At 43.3% G+C, this 22499-nt stretch overlaps 1 protein-coding gene across 1 annotated transcript in view; it reads left to right on the plus strand.

Moving 5' to 3' along the window:
• SNX32 (sorting nexin 32) overlaps positions 1-22499 on the plus strand; it is a 276021-nt gene that overhangs the window by 40984 nt on the left and 212538 nt on the right. The window contains exon 2 of the mRNA XM_069207873.1: positions 10399-10503. Coding sequence (XP_069063974.1) covers positions 10399-10503 — 105 coding nt within the window. The remainder of the gene's footprint in view (positions 1-10398; positions 10504-22499) is intronic.

Genomic DNA, 22499 nt, shown 5'->3' on the forward strand with positions numbered 1-22499 from the left:
AACTGCATCCTGTTGAACGGTCCTCCTGATCAACCTACATGACTCAGTGTGACAACTGTGCATTTTCCTACATTCATCTGCTGGCATGTGACACTCCTGTGGCACACAGCTTCTGCCATTACTCTGAATCTGGAGTTAAACCAAGTCTGTCTAAAGGATCTGACCTCTGCATCTCTACCTATGTATGCCTGTCATTGATAATGCTTAGCTGTGGGTAATAACAAGCTATTTGGCAACACTGCTCTTTCATCACATGAAACCCAAGTATAATGTTCCTCTCTTTTGACACATCCTGCTCTAACCCAAGTTTGCTGCTCCTCTTCTTTCACTTCCTCCTGCAATCTTTTGACTTCCTCCCAAATATCAACAGCAGTTAACAGGAAATGTTTGACCTGTATCATCATTTGCGTCATTATTCCACTCTGTATTAAAAGAGGTACACCTCAAGGCACAGTATCTTGCCACTTCGCCAGCATAAGTATTATCTTATATAGTCATTAGATTTCATACGTGCAGTGCCCTTGACGGCAGCAATTTTTGCTGGCCGCTGCAATGCATTTAACATACTCTAAATGTTATCACCGTTACGAATATGGGAACCAGATGAAATCATGAACCCTCTCAGGGACCACAACTGTCCATATTATCTGTGAAGGTCGCCACTTTCAGCTGTTCAGAAACTCTGCATGCTCTAGTAAGAGCAACCAATTCAGCTACTTGGGCTGAAAAGACACCTGGAAGCCAGGAAGCTTCAATCACACACGAGACTGTGCAAACTGCATAACCAGCTCTCAGTCTACCATTTTTATCTCTGAAACAGAAGCAATCAACAAACATGACATAGTCTGTCAAGCGATCTAATGGTTCCCCTGGTCTCTCTGGTCCTAGTGACTTTATAACACTTAGTCTTAAAAGCCCACATTTGGCAGTAGGCCTCATGGAAATGGAAGCGCGGTATATACGCAGGAAGTCCTCAGCAATTACTCTTTCAGCTAGCTGTCCTATTGCTAGCTATATGCGTGCGAATCCTTCCACTAGATCAGCCAATTTGGCCCCGAACCATTTTACAACTACTCAAGACATAAGACCAACAGGCCATCAGGTCCAGAGAGATCCACTCCCTGATTTGGCCCCTAAGTTCTGTTTTGGCCCTGTTTCAAGGGCCCAACTAACCCACGATCCTGGGGCTACCTCGGATATTGACTGACTATGTTTCACCAATCTTTGCACAGCCACAGCAGCCATGAACTTTCCATCTAATTCACCCTGCCCAGCCTCTCTTCTTTTATCGGACTCACAACCTGGAAATATTAATAACACCACAAGTTTATTTAAGGTGAATTCCGTTGCCAGTTACGTCCAAGTTGATACTACCACGAACTCAAACATTTCTTGTGTCCAGCACACAGCAAAACTTTTATCCTGGAATGTGGCTGGCATTAACAGCAAACTTGTTGACACTGAGTGGGGGGCACTCGTTGGAAATTTTAACGTCTGCATGTTCCAGGAAACATGGGCAACGCATTGTACATACAAACAAGGGTATAGTTCCTTTTTCAAGCCTGCTAAGCCATCTTTAGCTGGCAGGGCGGCAGGGGGTTTAATCACATGGGTAAAATCTATAGAGGGGAGTGGTACAAAGGAGATATATGTGGATTCTCATGATATTTTGGCCGTTGCTATCTACCCAGCCTCAGGCACTCCTGTCCTTTGTCTAAATATTTATAGCAGACCGGGACCCTCAAATCACCGATCTCCCATTGTCGAGCTACTGAATATCTTAATCCCAGACCTTCGCCTCAAATATCATATCATAATAGCTGGTGACTTTAACGTTCTACTTGAACTTAATGCAGATCACATAGAGGTCATGCAGTCTGAAGATAGTGTATGGAATATCCCTCCTCCTGTGACTTTTCATTCTACCCAGCAAAATTCATATAAACCAAGCGTTAGGGCCTCACAGATAGTGGACCTCATGATATCCCATGGCCTTCGTTTGGGTAATGGCCGCTTTCCAGCGGACATTCCGGCCAGACCAACCTTCTTCAGGGGCTCATATAGTAACAAATTGGATTATATCCTCTTTGACTTAAGACTATGGCACCATATTCTAGACTTAGAGGTGGGTCTTCCCCATACTAGTGATCATGCTCCCCTCCAGATCACATACAAGAGTTCTCTCCTAGTAGGGGTCACACTTCCCCCTGTCTCCTCTACTGCTATGGAGCTGTCCAGTAATAAGCGTACAGTAAGGTGGGACTCCTTTGTGCAATCAAATAAGCTTCAAGGAAAATTGCGTGCCCTAACCTCTTCTCACCAGTTATTTGATACCAACTTTATTCTGGCTCCATTAGAAATATTGCCTCTTCATTTGGACCTTTTTTCTACTCTGAAAGAGCTGTTTACTAAACGTCCAAGGCCACTGACTATTTCCTGTATTCGACCACATACTAAATGGTTCAACAAGAGGTGTAGGGAGGCCAAAAATACTTTGGCCATCGCGCTAAAGAACAAAGACAGATCAGGCATCATCACTGCTAGACGTCATTATGCTTCCACTTGCAACAAAAGTAAATTCGAGTACGAAGAGGGGCTATGGAGCAATTTACTTGAGGCAGCTACCGTCCATGATTCAAAACGGTTCTGGCTCCTAGTTTCCTGTGGTGATCAGAACCGCACATCTCACCTGGAGTCTTATATTTCTCCTGACATCTGGCTCTCCTACTTTAAGGAATTGTATGGACCATTGTCGGCAAGTCAAATTTCTGACATAATTTCGGAGGAGCCAACAACTTTTGACGAGTCTATGGCTTTCTTGCCCCCTTTTACACTGAACGAAACTGTGTCGGCCATTGCAGCCCAGAAAGCAGCAAAAGCCCCTGGGATGGACGGGATCCCCTCTGATATGTTTAAAGTGGACCAGAACACCTGGGGCCCATATATTAACAGACTTTCTAATGCCATCTTGACTAGCAGAATTTATCCTGACTCATGGAAAGAGGCGATTATAGTGCCCATCCATAAGAAAGGAGAGAGGAACAACCCGGGTAATTATAGACCCATCAGCCTCCTCGACAACCTTCAAAAAAATTTCTGTTATCAGTTGTTGAGCAGGCTGAACAAGTGGCTAGTTGAAAATCAAATCTTAAATCATCTACAAGCGGGCTTCAGAGAAAAAACTAGCACATTAGATCAGATATTTCGTTTTACTTCTATTAAATGGAAAGTTGTCGATGTTGACTTAGGCCACCTATATGTAGCATTTGTAGATCTAAAATCGGCCTTTGATCTAGTACCCCGCCACAAACTGTGGGAAGTTCTGTCTAAAATAGGAGTCCCGTGCTCTATTTTAAATATTATCAGGGATCTTTACACTGGCAACTATGGTAGAATTAGATGGGGCCCACAAGGTGAATTAACAGAAAAATTCCTTACTGCCCGAGGTGTAAGACAAGGTTGTGTTCTTGCCCCTACCTTATTCCTTCTCTTCATAAACGCATGCATCCCTTATCTTATGGAGTGCTCTAACGACTCGCCTAAAATAGGAGGGCAGAAGATCCCCTGCCTTCTTTTTGCCGATGACACCCTGCTGGTTTCTCAAACAGCCACAGGCCTTTCAACTCTGCTTTCAAGATTCATTGACTATTGCAATGATTATGGGCTCGAAATCAACCGATTAAAAACCAAGTGCATGGTGTTTGGCGATAGGAAAGGCAGAATGAGACGACCTATCTATTTAGAGGGTGCCGCGCTGGAAAGAGTCAGCGATTTTGATTATTTAGGCCTGAAACTAGAAGACTCGCACAAGTGGCAGCGCCACATCCAGAAGGCAACTTTACGATTGCAACAGCGAGCGAGTGGCATTGCAAGATTTGCAGCTAGATCTCCTAGCTTTGCCATGACGCCCGCAGTAGAAATTTATAAACTACAAGCAAGAGGGGGAGCAATCTATGGAGCTGAACTGTGGGGCCACTGTTGTCTGGATGACTTGATAAAAGTGGAGAACTCTTTCTTAAGGTCATTGCTAAGAGTTCCTTCCAGTACCCCAATGCTCCCAATACGCATGGACCTAAATCTCCCTTCCATCAGCCAGATCGTTGCACTCAAGCCCCTGTTGTACTGGATTCGCCTATGGTCATCAGATTCTCTTGTCCATTATAGATGTGCGCTAGCTAACTTGATGGCCAACAACACTAGCTCCAAAATCAAGTGGTGTGCATATGTAGAAAGGACTCTCTCGCTTCTTGGTTTGGGGTCCTATTGGAAGGAACCATTATCTATCCCTAAGAACGCAACCCAGACTCTAAAGGATGCTTTCTGGCTCCACGTTCAACTTTCCCAACTGTCCGCTGTCTCGTCATCATCCATGACGGGAAACTTTTTATATTTTAAATGTCATTATGAATTTGCACAATATATGGATATAGTATCTTCCCCGTTTGCTCGTTCATTATACATTAGATTCAGGGTGGGCTCTCTTCCTTTGCGTTCCCTCACTTATAAATGGTCTAATTTTAGTTGTTCTTCTAAGATGTGTCCGATGGGCTGTGCCAGAGAAGAATCAGTAACTCATATTCTCTTCCAATGCCCCGCATACTCCAAACAAAGAGCCCGTTGGATTATTCCTCTGTGCAGAAGTAAGGGTTTTAAAAACTGCTTGCTAGCTTTGAGAATTTTTAAATCTGATTCATCGGTTTTAGTGGTTTGTTGTTTGTCAAAATATTTAGACTCAATCTGGCGTATCAGACTGAACACGCTTAAAAAAGCAGAGGGAAATTTAACAATGAATGTGGTAAACAACAATTGATGGATTTATCATTGCATGCACATATCACTTTTATTGGTTCAGATGCATTCCCTACCTGCTGTTTTTATTTTTCTTAGATATTTTTTAAATTGAAATGTCCTTTTTATCTGATATGGTTTGCCAGGCTTGTATCTTATTCTTTTACCTATAATGCGTTTTTACATAACTATAAGGTGCGATTTTCCATGAGGGAACTGCTTATGTGTAAATATTTCTCTTTTCTTTTTTTTTTCTCCTTTTCAATCTTTTATGACTTAAATTGTTTATTATGTAGCTTGCCGTTCCTTTTTTGTGTGATGCGCTTTTATGGTATTTATATTTACCGAAATAAAGCTAATGAATGAAACATGACATAGTCATTTTCTGTAAGGGGAATGTCTTGAATGTCAAACCCCGTTTTGGTGCACTATTGAGTTACATTGAGACAGTCAAGCTCAACCTCATGCACCATTTCACTTCAGCCTGGCTAATGAGGGGTGATACTCCTAAACTGGTCCCAGGATATTTGTTTCCAGTCCAGGGAGAAACTGGTCTGGCATTTCAGGCTGGACTGTTCCCATGGGGCACAGGGTCAAGACTGATTTTCCTACAGCTGGGTCCAAACTGGAGTGGCATGATGGGCAAAACAATGGATTAAACCCAGATCTATGACTAGGGGTTAATGTTTGCATTGTTCAGCTTTCCATACATCATCTATTTTTGCTTTTGTCACAATTTTACAAGGTACATCCTCTTCATTTGTCTGTATTGCGGTTCTTTTTTGATGTGCAGCTAATGAAACAATTTAGCTTACACAACAGGTAGAATTCAAGCAAGCTTACAGGCCACGTTTGGTGCTCATCTGCAAATGAACCTATTTTTACAGGGACTGTCATGGGGTTGGTTAGCTGTTTATTTGCAACTCCTACAACCTGGATTCTTTTTCCTTAAAGAGGCAAATTTGGAACTTCTGCTGTTCTGACATTGGAGATTATAGCCCCAGTGTCAACCACAAATGACACATCATGACCAATTACATATTCATTTACACATGGACCACATTGATCTACCTTTAAAGATGCACCTAGCATGCAATCTTCATTATCTCAGCTATCCACTAGAAGAATTTCTGAAAACTCCACATCACTTTGGTCCATTAGGGGAAATTGTGATGCTATCTGATTCATATTTGCATTTGCAAATTGATTTACATTCTGTTGGGGAACAATCGTCTGCTGTTAAGTCATAGGGGTCTTGCGGTATCTGTACATGCTATCCTTGGGGCACATTTACATTCTATAGCCAAGGTCTTGGAACTCTCTGAATTTGAACCTGATTATTTCCTTGAACTTGAGGAGCTCCATCATTCTGTACTTGATTATTCACATTATTAAGGGGACATTCCCTTCGCCAATTACCCAAATTTTCACGTGTGGCACAGATTTGTTCTCTTTAATCCCTTGATATCAACAACACCACCAGTTTGATCAACCTTAGCACCACTCCTCCACCTCTAGGCTAGACAACATTAATTCCATGCTGGTGCACTCCTTGCATACCACCAGTGTTCACCTATATCTACAGGCTTTGGCTAGCTTTCAGTGCAGCTTTCAATTGCATGATCATGACTTTCTTGTTCAACTTTTTCTGCTTCAATTCCAATTCATCGCTGCAGTATGTTGCATACCGCAGGATTTTATCAATCAGTTTGTTCTGCCAACAAATCAAATGCTTCTGAATCATCGCACTTATGTCTGGTTTCAAGCCTTGCACAAATCTGAACAGAAATATCCCATATCTTTAGCTTCTATTGTTTAAGTATCACTGTGGTGTTGGAAAGCCTGCAAAAATCTTTCATAATAGGCATGGATCGACTCCTTAGACTCCTGGGCTGGCCTATCTATCTTCTACCAATCATTATCTTTTTGCAACACCTTGATTTTCAATAATTCAATCACCTTGTAATACCTTTTCATTACTTCCTCAGATGGTGCATCTTTTACTGGGTCTCTTCGAGGTTCATAATCAGGCCAATAGACATTCACCTTACATTCAGTCCACCAATCAATTGGAACCACAGTGTCAAACAACGTTTCCAGATCTTCCCACAGGCATTTTGAAAGTTTCACAAATCTCTCTATCTGCTTGCACCATTCCACTGGTTTCTTTCTCCAGCTGGGGTAATCATTTGTGAATGACAAAATATAAATCCTGCTCCAAGGCACATGAACATAACCTCGACCTGGTATTTCTTTCATAGGGTACATTTTCAAACTTGTCTCAGCCTGATTTGCTTCTGCTGGAGGCACACTGGGCTTCACTTTCTTCTGGTGTCTTTTCTTTGCCCATCTTCTTTCTCATTTATCTACAGCTCCCCATTTCTGAATGTATGTAATCAATTCCTTAATATGCAGTTTCATTCCAGAAGATCTCATGTTAATTATATCCCTTGTGCTAAACTCCAATCTATAACTTCTCTGCAAGGGATTTGACTTCTCCAAATTCACATTATATTTCTCAGCTACTTCGGCTAATCTTTCATAAGTGTGCCCTGCATGTGGAGTAACATCTTTGCACATGAACCGTAGTTCTTCTTCAGTGTAAATTTCTAATTGGGCTGTGTCTAACATTCTACTCTAATTTAATTCCAATTTTAGTCTGGGCACATTTATTGGTCCATCTCTCTCTGGAGTCTTCTCTGTTCTTGTGTGCAGTTCATCACACTGGTTGCACCTTCAGAACTCAAATTGTTTAACCAATCATTTAACGGTGGTGCAATGAAACCTCTCAAGCTCACAGAATTTCCTTGCAACGTCTCTGTTCTTAATGGACCTACGATTTGCTAGTGTGGGAAATTGAAATTAGACATATTCTCTAGTGAGTTGAAGGGTGTTCTCTCTTGTGGGGTACTGCAATTAAAATTTGGCATCTGTGCTGGTCTGGGCACAATATATGGTGAGGCTATCTGAGAACACCTCGCTTCAGGAGTAAATCCTGTTTAACATGTCATTGGATTTGGATCTGCAATTCATATAGGTGTTAATGGTCCCACAAGACAACAGTTTCTCTCCATCTCTGAATTATTAAAGTTTACTGATCTCTGAATACCACGCGGGGACATATCGTGAGATGTAGCTGGTGTATCAGGAACTGTCGGATTTTTTATAAATGTGCATTTTTACAGGTGTCCCTGGAGCATCAAATGGAACAACTGGACCTATAATTACAGGAACAGTTAATGCTTCTGGATCAATGTGATTTGTCTGATTCTGAGGAATTGTCATTCCTACACTCTGTCCTGATAAGGCAGTATTAAAAGTCAGTCCAGTTTGACATAGTGAAACAATTGGCATTGACTCATTTGGACTAAACATTGGTATAGGTTGATTCGGAACAAAATTTGGCACAGGCTGATTTACATAAAGTGATTGTACCGTCTGGTTCACATGTGGTGAGTGCACCACAGGGCTGAATTCACACCAGAATTTGGCACAATCTGATTCACAATAGGACTATGTACAGGCTGAACTGTTACAATTTTAGGGCACAAGCCACTTTCATAAAGAGTCCTTAAGCAGTTTGTGTCTTTGCTCAGAAGTTTTATTCTTGGCCAATTCTGCTCCATCTCATGGCCATCAAGCACAGCAACATCTCCGTTCTGATCACAGATTACAGCCAGTTCTCAGCCAACACATGTTTCATCATCTGGGATTAACCCTATGACTTCATGTGTCCTTTTTTTATCGAATCTCACAAACTCTTCAGTGTTCAAGAACAAATTATCTCCTGTCCTGCTAGTTCACGGACAATCAAAGTATCATTAGTCTGCTACAGAAGCGTTTGTGAGATTCGATTAAAAAAAGGACACACAGGTTGTTATTGAGGTCTCAAGTGCAACGTTTTGTGACAAAAAGCCACTTGAAAAGGGATTTGAATGCAAACTGGTGAAAGACATATACTTTTATTAAGTGAAGAGACTTGATGAAGTCATAGGGTTAATCCCAGATGACGACACACTGAGAATTGGCATTAGTCTGTGATCAGAACAGAGATGTTGCATTGCTTGATGACCCTGAGAAACTGGCTGATAATAAAACGTCTGTGCAAAAACACAAACTGCTTAAGGACTCTTTATGATAGTTTTGTGGGCTTACTGATTGGTTTATAGCAAGAAAAGTAACAACTATTGAAACTGCCAACACGTCATTTACGGCAATTGATTATCTAGTCAATTATTCAGGGAATAGAGAAACAGTTGTAACAATATCTTTTTAATTTCTTACATTGAATGATTGGCAACCCCAGGATCTTGTTTCCATAGTTGCCCATACAGATCTATATTCAGGATTGGCATTGTGATAAACTACAGATTGAGAGATCTCATTAAATATGGCTAATTCTTATATATGCCATTTTGCAAAAGGGCATGATAACCTGAATATCAAAGTGATGTTAGGATGATATAAATGCAAGAGCCGATCCTCTCTCATTTTTCTATTTGTTGTCACTGTTTGGTTAAGAGGGTGAGTTGAATCAGTGGGCTGAAATCTTGTTCTTCCAGTAGATAGATGCCCCAGGGTGAGTGAGTGTTTAAGATCATTGAGGGGGACTGTATGCTGCCAACTTTCTGGGATGGGGATCAGACATGTATCTTAAATCAAGTAGATTTGTCAAAATGCTCTAAGTGTGGAGGTGTTCGTCTTGTAAGTACCACTGAGCAATGAGAACCTCACCTAACCTAACCTAGCTTATTTAGCTTTCAGCTTTCAGTACATTTTCGGAATGGAGTCATTTTGTCTTCACCAACATATCAGTTTCTGAAGATGAACTTTTTTTAATCAAATACTTCTAATTTGGGCAAACAAACTCCTTTTCCAGAATTTATTTTGTAAAAGAAATATAATCATTTTTGCCTTAAAAAAGTAATAATTTCTATTTTTATTAAATATGCAGTCCCCCAAACAGCAGCTTGTCATTTTCATCAAGTAGTCACATGCGTCAATGCTTCACATACACAAATATTCTTCAGATGTCCAGACTCCATGATCAGATGCCATAGATGCTCCCCATGATGCCAAGGATGTGTATAATATGCCAGTAATGCTCACCATCATGCCAGAGGCACCACTATGCTAAGGATGTGACACCATAATAGTCAGGATGCTCACAAAGCATGAGCAATGGCCATTATTGTGCACTTGGCAGCCACCATTATTTCACAGGTGGCCAAAATTAGGTCAGTCATGCCCCTAGTATATCAGTGATGGCTGCCACAATTCAAAGCAAAACCAAGAATGCTCAAGATATGTTAAGGGTAACAATTATGATGCCAAAGCCACAACTACACCAGTAACAGACGATTGTGTCAGAAATCAACCCTTTATAACGGAAATAAACATTCAGTTTTGGTGTTCCTTGACACCAGGCATAGTCTTAGGCAGAAACACAATGCCAAACACAGCTCGCCGGACATGCTGATGAATCGTCACACTTTACCCTGACTCTTAGAACATCAGTGTTCCCTAATATAAAAGGAAACTCCCTAACTCCCTTATGCGCTGTGTGAACTTCTTCCAGCACCTACAACTCTCCCTATGTTATTCTTCCAGATCCGCTCAGTGTCTGTGGACCTCCATAATGACTCTTCACTTCAGGTGGAAATCTCTGATGCTGTTAGTGAGCGAGACAAGGTGAAGTTCACTGTCCAGACCAAGGTGAGCTTTTTACATTTTTTGCTGGAGTTTCTGGATTTCGGTGAGTGTGATTAAGTTAAAGTCAATACTAGCAAAATGGAGGTAAGCCTTATCGATTCTGCCATTCCTCAATGTGAGAAGACTTCCTCTGAGCAAATCCATCTTTTCTAGCATATTGAATCACTTCTATTACTTTGTACCTGTAACTGTAAGGTTATCCGTATACACCCACCTTAAAGCGAGCTTTCCACAGTTTTACAAATGCCTTAAGGGATACTTTCGTTGTGCCTCCATCCTATTTTTGCTACTAGAGTACTCTGCGCAACATACATAGATGACGGAGATCAGCAAATTGTGTGAAATCACTGAAGTAAGCCAAGAGAGTATTGTGGCATCCTACTATATGTGGATGATTGTGTTTGAGCAGGATACGTATGGGCGAGAACACTCCTGGAGTATTACCACCTTTTTTTATGACAGTGCGCTGATGACGTCCTTTGTTACAAAGTCTGTAAGTTTCAATAATGTACCAAATTAATTCACATGTACTATAAAGTCATATTACGTATACTTTGTTAGCAACCTAATGTGTTTTCCAGATTTAATGATGTAACAAAAATTTCCCATGCACCTCTAATGTTTATATTTTCTTTACTATATCCCATTAAGGAAAATCATGGTCAGTAAGTTGTGCGTGTTTCTCCCAAACCTACAGGATTTTTCGTAATTTATTGAGCCTTTTCACATTATGGGTGACCACTAGGGTGATTCAACATTGCGTCCCTCTGCAGGCCCTTCCATAGTGAGGTTAGGCCATAATGAAGCCATAGGGTTTAGAGCAGCTGTTATCTTCTGTGGTTTGCTTTTGCCACTCGGTCAAACTGAGGCAGTTGTGGTGATCTGTAAAAATCTAATTGGCTTCTACAGTCCGTCAGAAGGCCTTGGTGGGTTGAGAGATGTTGAGTGAGATGTTGTCCACCACGCCTTACACTCCAGGGCCTTAACATCTCCTTCACAACAACCACCAAAGTAGAGGTAGACACACAACAAAAGTGACGTATGGGGCTCAACCTCCTGGAGGGGTGATGATTAAACACCAGCTGATGGGGTTTTTTGATTTTTACATTGCGGCCTCAATCCACGCTAACAGATTGAGGGCCTACATCCTCCACTGAACCAAACTGAAAAGCCTTGTGTCCACCTATCTTCAGCCATGCAAAAAAATTAGCACTTCTTTATCACCTGCGTTTGTGGAATGCCCTAAGCAAGCCGAAGCTGCGTGCTACGAGCGTTGGCTGCCCGCATAGATTTGAGTGCTAGGCCTTGCCGTTAGCTTGGTAGTCGATCCCGGCTGTGCAGAGAAAGGTTAGGCCGCATGCAAAGAGTGCTAAAAAAAAACAGGCCCTGAGGTCAACACCTACTGTGCAAGAATGAAGGGTTTCATCAGCAGTGACGGTATGCCGACCGGCAGAGAGTTGTGCTTAGGACCTGGCTATAGGAGTGCCCTGAAGATGACACATGCTGCGCACCACTAGGAGTTGGTTGCCTCCCACGGTGGATGTAGTATATCCCTAAAAAAATGTAAAGGTTTGGTAAGATGTGGTCAGACCACTTTAATGTATGTTTAAAAAAAACTCTGAAATTCACTTGAAAATACATTTAAATTATGGTTAGGCTGTTATGGTTACAAAATAAAATCGAACATCTAAAAGTCCCAGTCATGGTTAGCTCGAGAGACCATTTCTCGCACACCTGCCTTGCAAAACATAACTTGCACAACAAATGCACTGCTTTTAACCGCACTTTATTTGAAACAATAAATGAGGGGACTTCACATCATTTCTTTAAGTTACAGCACGCTCTCCTATAAGGAAAACGATGATACTGTACCCACAGTTCCGTCGTTCATAATGTTAATTGTAAGGTAATATGTCACTAGTGAGATCATTTGTAATTCTTTACATCAAGGGTGAGGTCATGACTATTGCATTAACATTGTTCTGATACAGCTCAATAATGGACCTGCTTCTCTAGTAAGCAGCTGGGATTAGGCTTCTGGCTACCCGGAATGTGTGCAGGAACCGACTGCAGTGAAATAAAGCAGGAAGACAAAGTTATTAGTTGAAGAAGAACAACAAGCAAGAGAATTGTTCCCATCATCTCCCAGGAAAGCAACTACTCGAAACAATGAAGAGGGGAAAATAGAACTAATGTGAAGTGGATCACTTGGTTGTGAACTGGCTCGCCCATCAACTGTTGTTGGCAGGCAAAGTGTATTGTGGTTCCAAGGCCTCTTATGTTGATGACACCAACACTTCCCAAGAAAGCTCAACCTTCCCATCTTGGTGTGACCAGGACGGGAGGTCGTGGACGGAGGCTAACTCGGCCCCTTCTGTCTTCCCGGTCTCGGAGATCCAACATTGTGTTGTTCTTTTTCTGTGACTTCTCACCTTTCTGTATCTCATAAGTTTCTGTTCCATCTTTGTCTCGATGTTGTTAACCACTTCTTGGGAGGTGGGTGTCTAAAATATGTGGAGTTCATGGTTTATCTGGATTAAATTGCATCAACGATTAAGTTTATAGTGCTGTTCTCATCTTATTTTTGGTCATGGGAACTATATTTTCAAAAATCACCTTATTGTTGTTTGTAAAACGATTACAGGCTCATCATTTTGTACCCATTCGTGTAGGCATAAATTAAGGAATTAAACTAGGTGTTACAGTGTTGTTTTAACCACCATATACATTTGAAAACTGTATTTGGAATATCGTCTTTAGTTGTATGCCCTACATTTTTAATGTAACAAATAGCGGCCCATGATTGATGGGCCTCTAACCAACGTGGCATGTGTGAACCACTGAGGAAGGACTTCTTGCTTATCAGAAGCAGATGTTGATAGGGTGCGTGTTCTGAGCATATTTTCTTCCGAGGCTCAACTCCAATGCTGAGTGAGTGGAATAAACAGACTATGGAAAACTTTGAATGAGGGTGCATTGTACCAGAATGTGACTTTTTTGCATTAAAACTACCAAGACTTGCAATTAGCTTGTAACTTTCTTTCTGCAAACAATATCTGCAGTGTGTGTCACTTGGAGGTACAAACACCGGCTTTACACATATTTTGAAGGGGGGCTCTGACACTGTAGTCTGACAACATCAGAGGACCAGTTATCCTGCTCGCTTAATTTTTGAGGCGCTATGTGTACGATGCAAGATGGTTTGACCCCATGCCCATTGAATGAAATCGGATTTCTCTGCTCTGTATCTGAGGTACTCATTTAGGAGAGAGAACCTCATTACATATAGGCCCTCGTTATGAACATGGCGGTCTGGACCGCCACACCGGCAGTGGCGGTCATTACAGCCAATGGCATGGCGGCCCAGACCGCTATATTCTGAACATAGCCACCCACCGCCAGGCCACAGCCCACCGCCAGGCCGACTGTGAGCACATTCGGCCCGGCGGTGGAGGCAGGACAGGCAGTGGGATTACGATCCCTATTCCACCATGGATTCCCTCGCGAATTACCCTGCCAGGTAATCCCTAGCGGAAAGCATACGGGTGACAGGAATAATCATTCCTGTCACCTGTATGTGACATGCCTGGCCCCTCTACCCCCTTTTCCACTATCCCTACCCCCCCAAGCCACTAGAACAGCCCCCACCCCATACCCTGAAAACCGACCCCCCAACCCTCCACCCACAAAACCGCATGCAGGTCCCCCCCCACCCGACCCTCACTATTCCCCACCCCTACATGCAGATCTCCCCAACCCCAATCCCCCACATCCACATTCACCCATTCACGGACATGCACTCAGACACACATCCCCCCCCCCCAGACACTCATGCACACCCCTCATTCACTCACACACACCCTCCCCCTTCCCTCTCGGTCAGCACTTACCTTATCCGTTATGCTGATCCGGGAGGGAAACGGGCTCCCTAGATGCTGCTCCTCCGCCATCGCCTCCTCTCCATACACCACCATGCCTAAAACTGCTTCATAATAAGCTTGGTGGTATAGGGAGTGATGTGGCGGTGAGGGTGGAGCAGCATGCACCCCCGTCAACGACCGCCATCAATGGCGATGAGACTCCATGCGTCATTATGTGGAAAGATGCCGGCCGCCAACACTGGCGGTCTTTTGTTGACCACCAGCACGGTTGGCGGCGGGACATCCCGCCATGTACGTAATGAGGGCCATAGTATCTATTGGGTGATATACACCCTGTGCAGTGCTTTGATTGTATACATTTAAACGTCATATGTCTGAAAATCCTCCTAGTGTGATCACAAATTTCCCTCCTTTCGCTGTCAGTTTCTATGTGTTTCTTCCACTTCCAGAGTATCTTGTGGTTTGTAAGTGATAAGACATCTGTCTGCCTTTCCGGGTTCACTTCATTGTTGCAGATACCCTTTGTGAGGTTGCTGTCTACACCCCCAAATCTATTCAGTGCCCTCCTTATGTAGAAATTGCCATGTGCATTTCAGATTCGCACCCAATACTTCATTAAAAGTCTTTAGTTCGTTGCCCTTCCAGATGTAGCCTTTTTTTATTTATAATCCTTGTCCCTCCAGTATTTAAGATTACTGCCGTTAGAGGCTGCTGTGGCCAAGATGAAGTAATCGACCAAAAAGTTCCACCTCACAGTTTGCTCCAACAGTACGTTTTCTATGCATCTTTCTATATTCTGACAACTCCTTATTCCCTTGTGCAGGTATAATTGTCCCTAATGAACAGGTCTTCGATCCTCAGAAGTGAGTTTTTTTTATTAGTGTATTATCACCCCATTTGCTGCTTCCTGACATCCACTGTGAAATGAATTTTTGATGAGTTGAGCATCCAAGATGTATGCTTCCATGTCACATTATCCTATATCGTCTCTTTCATTCAGCGTCTTCCATATTTTCAAAGCAATTCCAGTTTGGCTGGTCCTACTCCCCTTTCTGGAAAAGTGCATGTAGTTCTTTAACTAATTGAGTCCTGGGAATATTGAATTATTACATATGGCATACAATTGTGACAGTAGTGAAAGTGCTGCCATCTCACCAACTATGTGCCTCTCCACTAGCGAAAGTGGCAGTGTGAGCAAGAAGTCAACCGACAAACAAATTATAATTGACTCCTAAGTATTCAAATCACTCGAGAGTCCATCCCGTATGGAGGGGTACTTGGCTTTTAATTCACCTACCAACCCCCAGTGGAAGCAGATTATTTTTTGGTTAATAATATTTCGAGATCAGACCGAACCGTTGACTAATTTTCCTAATTTGTTGTAGGATGACTGTTGTATTGTTGAGCAGTTCATCTACCGACTACTAATGTAACATGGCTAACACCCACCACTTCAGTACCTGCATCATCAAACCTGTTTCTTTAAACGCATACCCTGGGTTGAGTCATGAGTGCACAGAGCAGAGCAGACCTTGGGTGTCCTCACTGCACCTTCATTAATGTTTCTTTAAGGTGACATACAATTATGGTGAAAACAATTTTTCCCAATTTGGGCCCTTCAATGGCCAAGACGACCAATAAGAGCCAGTGGGGTGATTACATATAAAACCTGTGAGAATGTCCCAAGCAAATACTATGGGGCATATGAACTGAGAAATAACCTAATAGTCTTATCTCGAGAATGTACCATTAACTTAATTCAGAATACAACAAATTAGGAGCCCAAATATTATGTATTTCTTTGCCAAGGATCTTCCAACTCACCTCTTGCATCTCCTCTTCTAACCTTGGACCTCACCCAACTTCCTAGCACTCTGGAACCCCTGAAGCCTCCTCGTGGTATATGACACATACCAAATCATCAATAAATAAATAAAAATGAATAGAGGACAGAAAATCTTGTTTCTTTAATGTGATGTGAAATATTCACCACAGGTTTACTATCCCTTGTCAGCAAAAATATCTTCAGTATGTTGCTTTCTTTGCAATGTGTGAGTTATGGTGTGCCTAAATCATCAAGAGCATAGCTGCCAAGGTTTTAGATCGCTATGTGTGACATTTTCATAATTTCAGTGCAATTTTGAGTGACATTTCAACAAATACGAGTGACACTTTCTTGCAACCAAAATCAAGCAATGAAGACGAGGGAAACATATAAATATCAGAAAACACTCATTTGAGCAAACAGAAACTCTAAGTTAACTGCTGCAAAGCACCAGAAATGGAAGGGCACTAACCTAGTTCCCTTCACGGGCTGGGCCTCCGGTTCTTCCCTGTCGTCAATAATGCAGAAGAGCATCCCGTGTAACGATCCGGACCGAGTCTCCAACAGCATGTGAGAGAGGCCTCAACATGGATCTCAGGCTCTTATATGCCTGTGAGATCATGAGACAGTGAGTATGGCTACCCAGCCTCTGTTTGCCAAAGCAATGAAAGGAAAGGAGCTGCGCAGGTTTATAATTAGTTAAAATTGCCGTCGGTCCTGATGACACCCAAGGTGGACAGCCACCACGCAACAGTCTAATTGCCCGGGCATTACAAGCAAGACGTTTCTTAACAACTCATTTCTCAATCAGACTCTAGCTATTGTAGAAAATAAATAAAGTGGTCTAGAAGATGTTGATAATTTAATTATATTCAGCTCTGAGTGACTCGCAGACTCCTGGCTTGACAGCCGAGGAGGTGATATAATGCATGACAATGCATTTCAGTGAGATGATGCGGACCACAGCAATAAATTGCGTTAGTCTAATGCCTGACGGGTGGTACTTGGCAGGGCTGCTAGTCAGTGGCTAGTAGTGGCACTCCCCTTCCCCCACACCACCCTAAACAATTTCATTAAGTCTGCACTAGTAACACAGCTGAAAAACTGAGCAGATCACTGCGTGCCTCAGAACAGGGGCACAGGCAGTTCAGAAATAAGGCTGATAGCTGCAAACTTGACACTTCTACATAAGATATCTCACTGACCTGACTCTCGACACACTTACTCAAGGAAGGTAAAGAGGCAGCACCACAGCAACCATGGGCATGCGAGCAGCAAGCTCTGCAATGCCATGATTGTGTGCAACAGCCAACCAGCAAGCACACAACAACAGTACAGCCAACTTTATAAAAGAAACTGCGCAGCAGCCCATCCGTTCGTCATGTCGCAGGATCCAGACCCACCTATTAAGTCACATGATGTGCAACCAACTCTAGGGAGCCATTGGGCGCACTGACTCCAACCCGTCGCCCTAACGCCAGTAATAGCGCCGCACGGTGTCCTTAGTAACTTAGTCAAATTTTACACTGTAGCACCATTCTATGCAGATGAACTCTACCAGCTGTGCCAGAGAGACCCAAGCCTGCCGGAGCTGCATGCACCTTGCACTGCCACTGCAGCTTCTCTAGTGCTTTATTATAGCAGCCCTCTTCGCTTGACAGCTGAGGAGGCGCTATAATGAGTGACAATGCATTTCAGTGAGGTGATGTGTAACACCGCACTGAAATGAGTTAATCTAACGCCTAATGCGTGGTACTTGGCAGTGCTGCAAGACCTGGTTCTTGAATTAAATTACGTTCTTCTGCTAATGTGTGTCCCTTGTCTGGAAAAGGAGCATAAACTGTGGACATGTTCCCTGTCTTCAGCAGGTGCATAAGTTGTGGGCATGTGCCCTGTTTCCAATAGGAGTCTAAACTGTGGGTGTGTCCTCTGTCTCCAACTGGAGCCCAAGCTGTGGACCTGTTTCCAGTCTTCAGTGAGAGAATAATGTGTGGGAATGTACCCTCTCTACAGTAGGAGACAAAGCTTTGGAAATGTCCCCTGTTTCCAATAGGAGCGTAACAGTGGGTGTGTCCCCCTTCCACAGCAGGATACTAAGCTCTGGTAATGTCCCCTGTCTACAGTAGGACCCTAAGCTGGGTGAGTGTCCCTCCCTCCAACAGGAGCCTAGCTGTGGGTGTTGCCATTGTCTCCAGTAGGAGCCTAAACTGCAGCCATGTTTCTTGCTACAGCAGGAGCCAGGCCATTAAGGGCAATGGTGTAGGAGAGGAAATGCTGTTACGGCCAGAATTGCCAATTTAGGACCTGCGAAACCAGGGTTGACTCTGGGTTTTAGCTCAACAGCCTATGATTCTGGGAAAGTCAGTCTCCCTCTTCATACATGCCTTCGGGTCAAGTTCGCACTATATAAAACTGCAAGGAAGGACAAAAGCTAGGTCTGGGTCATTAGCATCACATGTGGGATTGTGGAACAATACCTTATCAGTGGTATTGAGTTTCTCCATCACCATCCTTTTAAACTTTTAAGGCTTTGCAAGTGAGAGGCGTGTTAATTAAAATGTCCACACAACCTATTCCTCCCAGCTGCTGCAATGTATTTCACACACAATCTCTCTGTAATTTATCGGTTTCTTTGATTGTGGTATAGGTTTCCTGAGGGCCTGCACACACAGATTGAGTATTTACAGGTAGAGAATGATATCAGACTCCGTGAAACTGTTGAACAGTATCACTAATCAAATAGCGTTTCTGGCTCATATGAATAGGAGCATTATGGTATGCAACCTTGTGTGTTTATGGCAGAAGGGCAAGCCCTAGTGGCTTTCATAAGTAAACTCCTGCAACATGAAGGCTGTATCCACCACTTTGTAAAATTGAGATGAAGAAAACTTCAACAAGTAATCAATAATCCCTTTGGTGCCTCTTTTCACACATGCACTTAGTCAGTAAAAGCTGTATTTGGTATAATGTTAAACTATAGAAGTACGTACAGGCCTCGAAATATCATGAAAATGTTCCTAGACCTACAGGTCTAGTAACTTAAATAATCTACTCGACCTAACTGTAATGTACTTGACCCGTAAATGGGTCTCAAATTGTGTGATCCTAGGCAAATAGTTTACAGAGTTGCCTTTTTCTTCATTCTCACATATGATTGCACCTTCAAATATGTGAGCTCAGCATTTCTGCATTACAAAAAATCCTTTGTTTGATTAAGTAGACTAAGTTTGCTGCAAGTATCACAAGAATCAAGCCCATATATAGGGGGCACATGACCCATAATTTCCTTTTAGTTTACTAACAGCCTTGCTATCAGGGGAAGAGGGTTTCTCAGTTTATGTTTAAACACCCACTTTTAATAAATACATTACTAAACCATGAAGCGGTAGCATTTTTTCATCTACACACAGTACATTTCTAAGAAATGTCCTGAAACCTTCCCACTAACTTGCAGCTTTACTAATAAAACTATATAGTGTATTAACAATCTGTAAAAATTTGGTTTCAGAAAACCCATCCTTTGCACATCACCTCGTAAAGTATTCTCATTTGTTTTCATCCTAGTAAAATATTTTTTTCATCACACAGAAATACAAAAAATGGGCTTTCACAACTACTGAAATATATTTTGAAATGCGTGTACAGTTGGCTTAGTCATTTAAATGTTGTGTGTTAGGAAAAACCTGACACTTTATATCCTTTTATTTTATACTCTGAACAGCGGGTCACAAAGTTCACCTTACAAAGTCCTGGAACACTACATTCAGAAGAAAAATTAATTGTAAGACAAACTGACTTTTGACTTCTGTCTGTGAGCACAGAGCAAATGTGACACAGGAACAAGAGTTAAAGGCATTTTTTATTGCCCCTCCACTTTCTGGCTGAAAAGAACACCTGTTCTTTGTCAACTCGCCAGAACGGGCGAGTAAATCCTAAAAATAGCTTGACCTGGCCATAGTGAGTGGTTATGGTCAAGAAGATTTTTCGAGCCCTGATGTATGACTCAATAATATAGGTACCTCACACTTTCAACATAAAAAATCATTCGAATAACAAAAAGAAGTGAGTAAATCAAATACAATTGCAACAATTCATGAAACAATCCCAGTATAATAATGAAAATTTATAGACAGTCTAAGAAGTCAAAATCACACGATCAAACATAAAATTAATTATTGATAAAAAATGCTCAATTGCAGAAAATATCTAATCCTATATCTAGGTCTTATATACGGTCAACTAATTGTTTTTCGTATATAAATAACCTACAAGATAAAAGTAGCCATTGCTAAACGCCCCAGCACCAGTGTTCTTTCCCAAAACTGTACAGTTGTTTGCACAACTGGCACACCTCCGGCACACAACTAAGCCCCTTGTAAAACGTACCAGTGGTACCAAGAGCTCTGTGACCAGGGAGGGTTCCTATGGGCTGAAGGATGCGTTGTGCCACTCTAAGGGACTCCTTACCAAACACATGCACTCTGCCATTACAGATTGTGTGTGTCGGTGGGGAGAAAAAGGCAAAGCTGACATAGCATCCCTCTCAGGTTGCATGCCCACAACCCACTACCTGTGGCATAGGTAAGTCACCTCTCTAGCATGCCTTAAAGCCCTAAGGCAGGGTGCACTATACCACAGGTGAGGGCATAGCTGCATGAGCAATAAGCTCCTACAGTGTTTAAGTCCATTCTTAGACATTTTAAGTGCAGTGTGGCCATTGTAAGAACATGGGCTGGTAGTTTGTCATTATGAACTCCACAGCTCCATGATGGCTTCAGTGAAGACTGGGAAGTTTGGTATCAAACTTCTCAGCACATTAAAACCTGCACTGATGCCAGTGTTGGATTTATTGTAAAGTGCACACAGAGTGCATCTTAAAGATGCCCCCTGTATTTTAACAAACCCTTTAGTGCTGGGCTGACCAGTATGTGCCAGCCTGCCACTACCAGGCAAGTTTCTGACCCCATGGGGTGAGCCTTTGTGTTCTCTGGGGTCAGAAACAAAGCCTGCTCTGGGTGGAGGTGCTTCACACCTCCCCCTTCAGGAACTGTAACACTTGGCGGTGAGCCTCAAAGGCTCAGGCCTCCTGTTACAGTGCCCCAGGGCACTCCAGCTAGTGGAGATGCCCAGCCTCCGGACCAACCCCCACTTTTGGGGGCAGGTCCGACCGGAAAATTAGGTAAAACAGGGAGGAGTGACCACTGCAGCTAGGACCACCCCTAAAGTGTCCGGAGCTGAAGTGACCCCCCTCTCTGCAGAATCCTCCATCTTGTTGTGGAGGGTAGGGACCAATAGGGTTGGAGAGGGCACAGGAAGGATGTTGCCACCCTCAGGGAGAGTAGCCATTGGCTACTGCCCTCTGGCCTCTGTGACGCCCCTAAAACTAGTATTTATGGGCTCCCCTGAACCTCACTCCCCAGATTCCGGGCGACCTCAAATAGAAGCGACAAGAAGAAAGAAGGGCTGCTAAGCCAACCCCAGCAGAAAAGACTCCAGACGACAACTGACTTGGCCCCAGCCCTACTGGCCTGTCTACAGCTTCAAAGACCCCTGCTCCTAGAAGGCGACGCATCCTGCAGGACCAGTGACCTCTACAAACCCCCAGAGGACTGCCTGTCCAGCAGAGGACCAAGAACTCCCAAGGATAGTGGCCCTGTCCACAAGAAATCACCAAAAGGACTCCAGAACCATCCCGGATTCATGAGTCCTACCCATTCTGCACCCCGTGCCCATGGCCCGAGTCCAGGTGGCCCACCACTCCAGACAAGGTCCCCAGGCGATTCTAACCTTGAGTCCACACTGGGTTGACCCCTCCTGGCCAACACAAAGATGCCTGCATCCTGAATCCAGAGGACCCCCCCGACCACGACCGGATCCGACGAAGATACCCGACGCTCAAGGAGACCTCTGCACCCCTTGGCCTTGGGGAATGCGACAGACGGTCCAGCAATGTCCAGCGGGCACCTCTCCTGCCTATCCAGCCTTTGGTTTCTCGGAACTGAACCCCTGGACCCAGCCTGCACCTTCTTTTGTGACCCCCATGCTCCCCCTATTGAAAAGCATTAAGCTCCCAGATGTGTGTTTGCACTCTGCACCCGGCCGCACATGTGCCACTGAGGGTGTGTGTTTGGTGTGATCCTGTTGCCCTCCCGGTGCTAACTTAACCCCCCCCCTCCCCCCCCAGACTGTATCCTCGATCTCCCGGTACTTACCTGCAATCGACTTTCTCCCAAGCACCCCCAGTCCTCAAAGGATTCCAGTGTAAACCCAATGCCAACTTTGACCGCTGCACC

The sequence above is a fragment of the Pleurodeles waltl genome, chromosome 9 (assembly GCF_031143425.1).
Source record: "Pleurodeles waltl isolate 20211129_DDA chromosome 9, aPleWal1.hap1.20221129, whole genome shotgun sequence".
Taxonomy (NCBI): Eukaryota; Metazoa; Chordata; class Amphibia; order Caudata; family Salamandridae; genus Pleurodeles; species Pleurodeles waltl.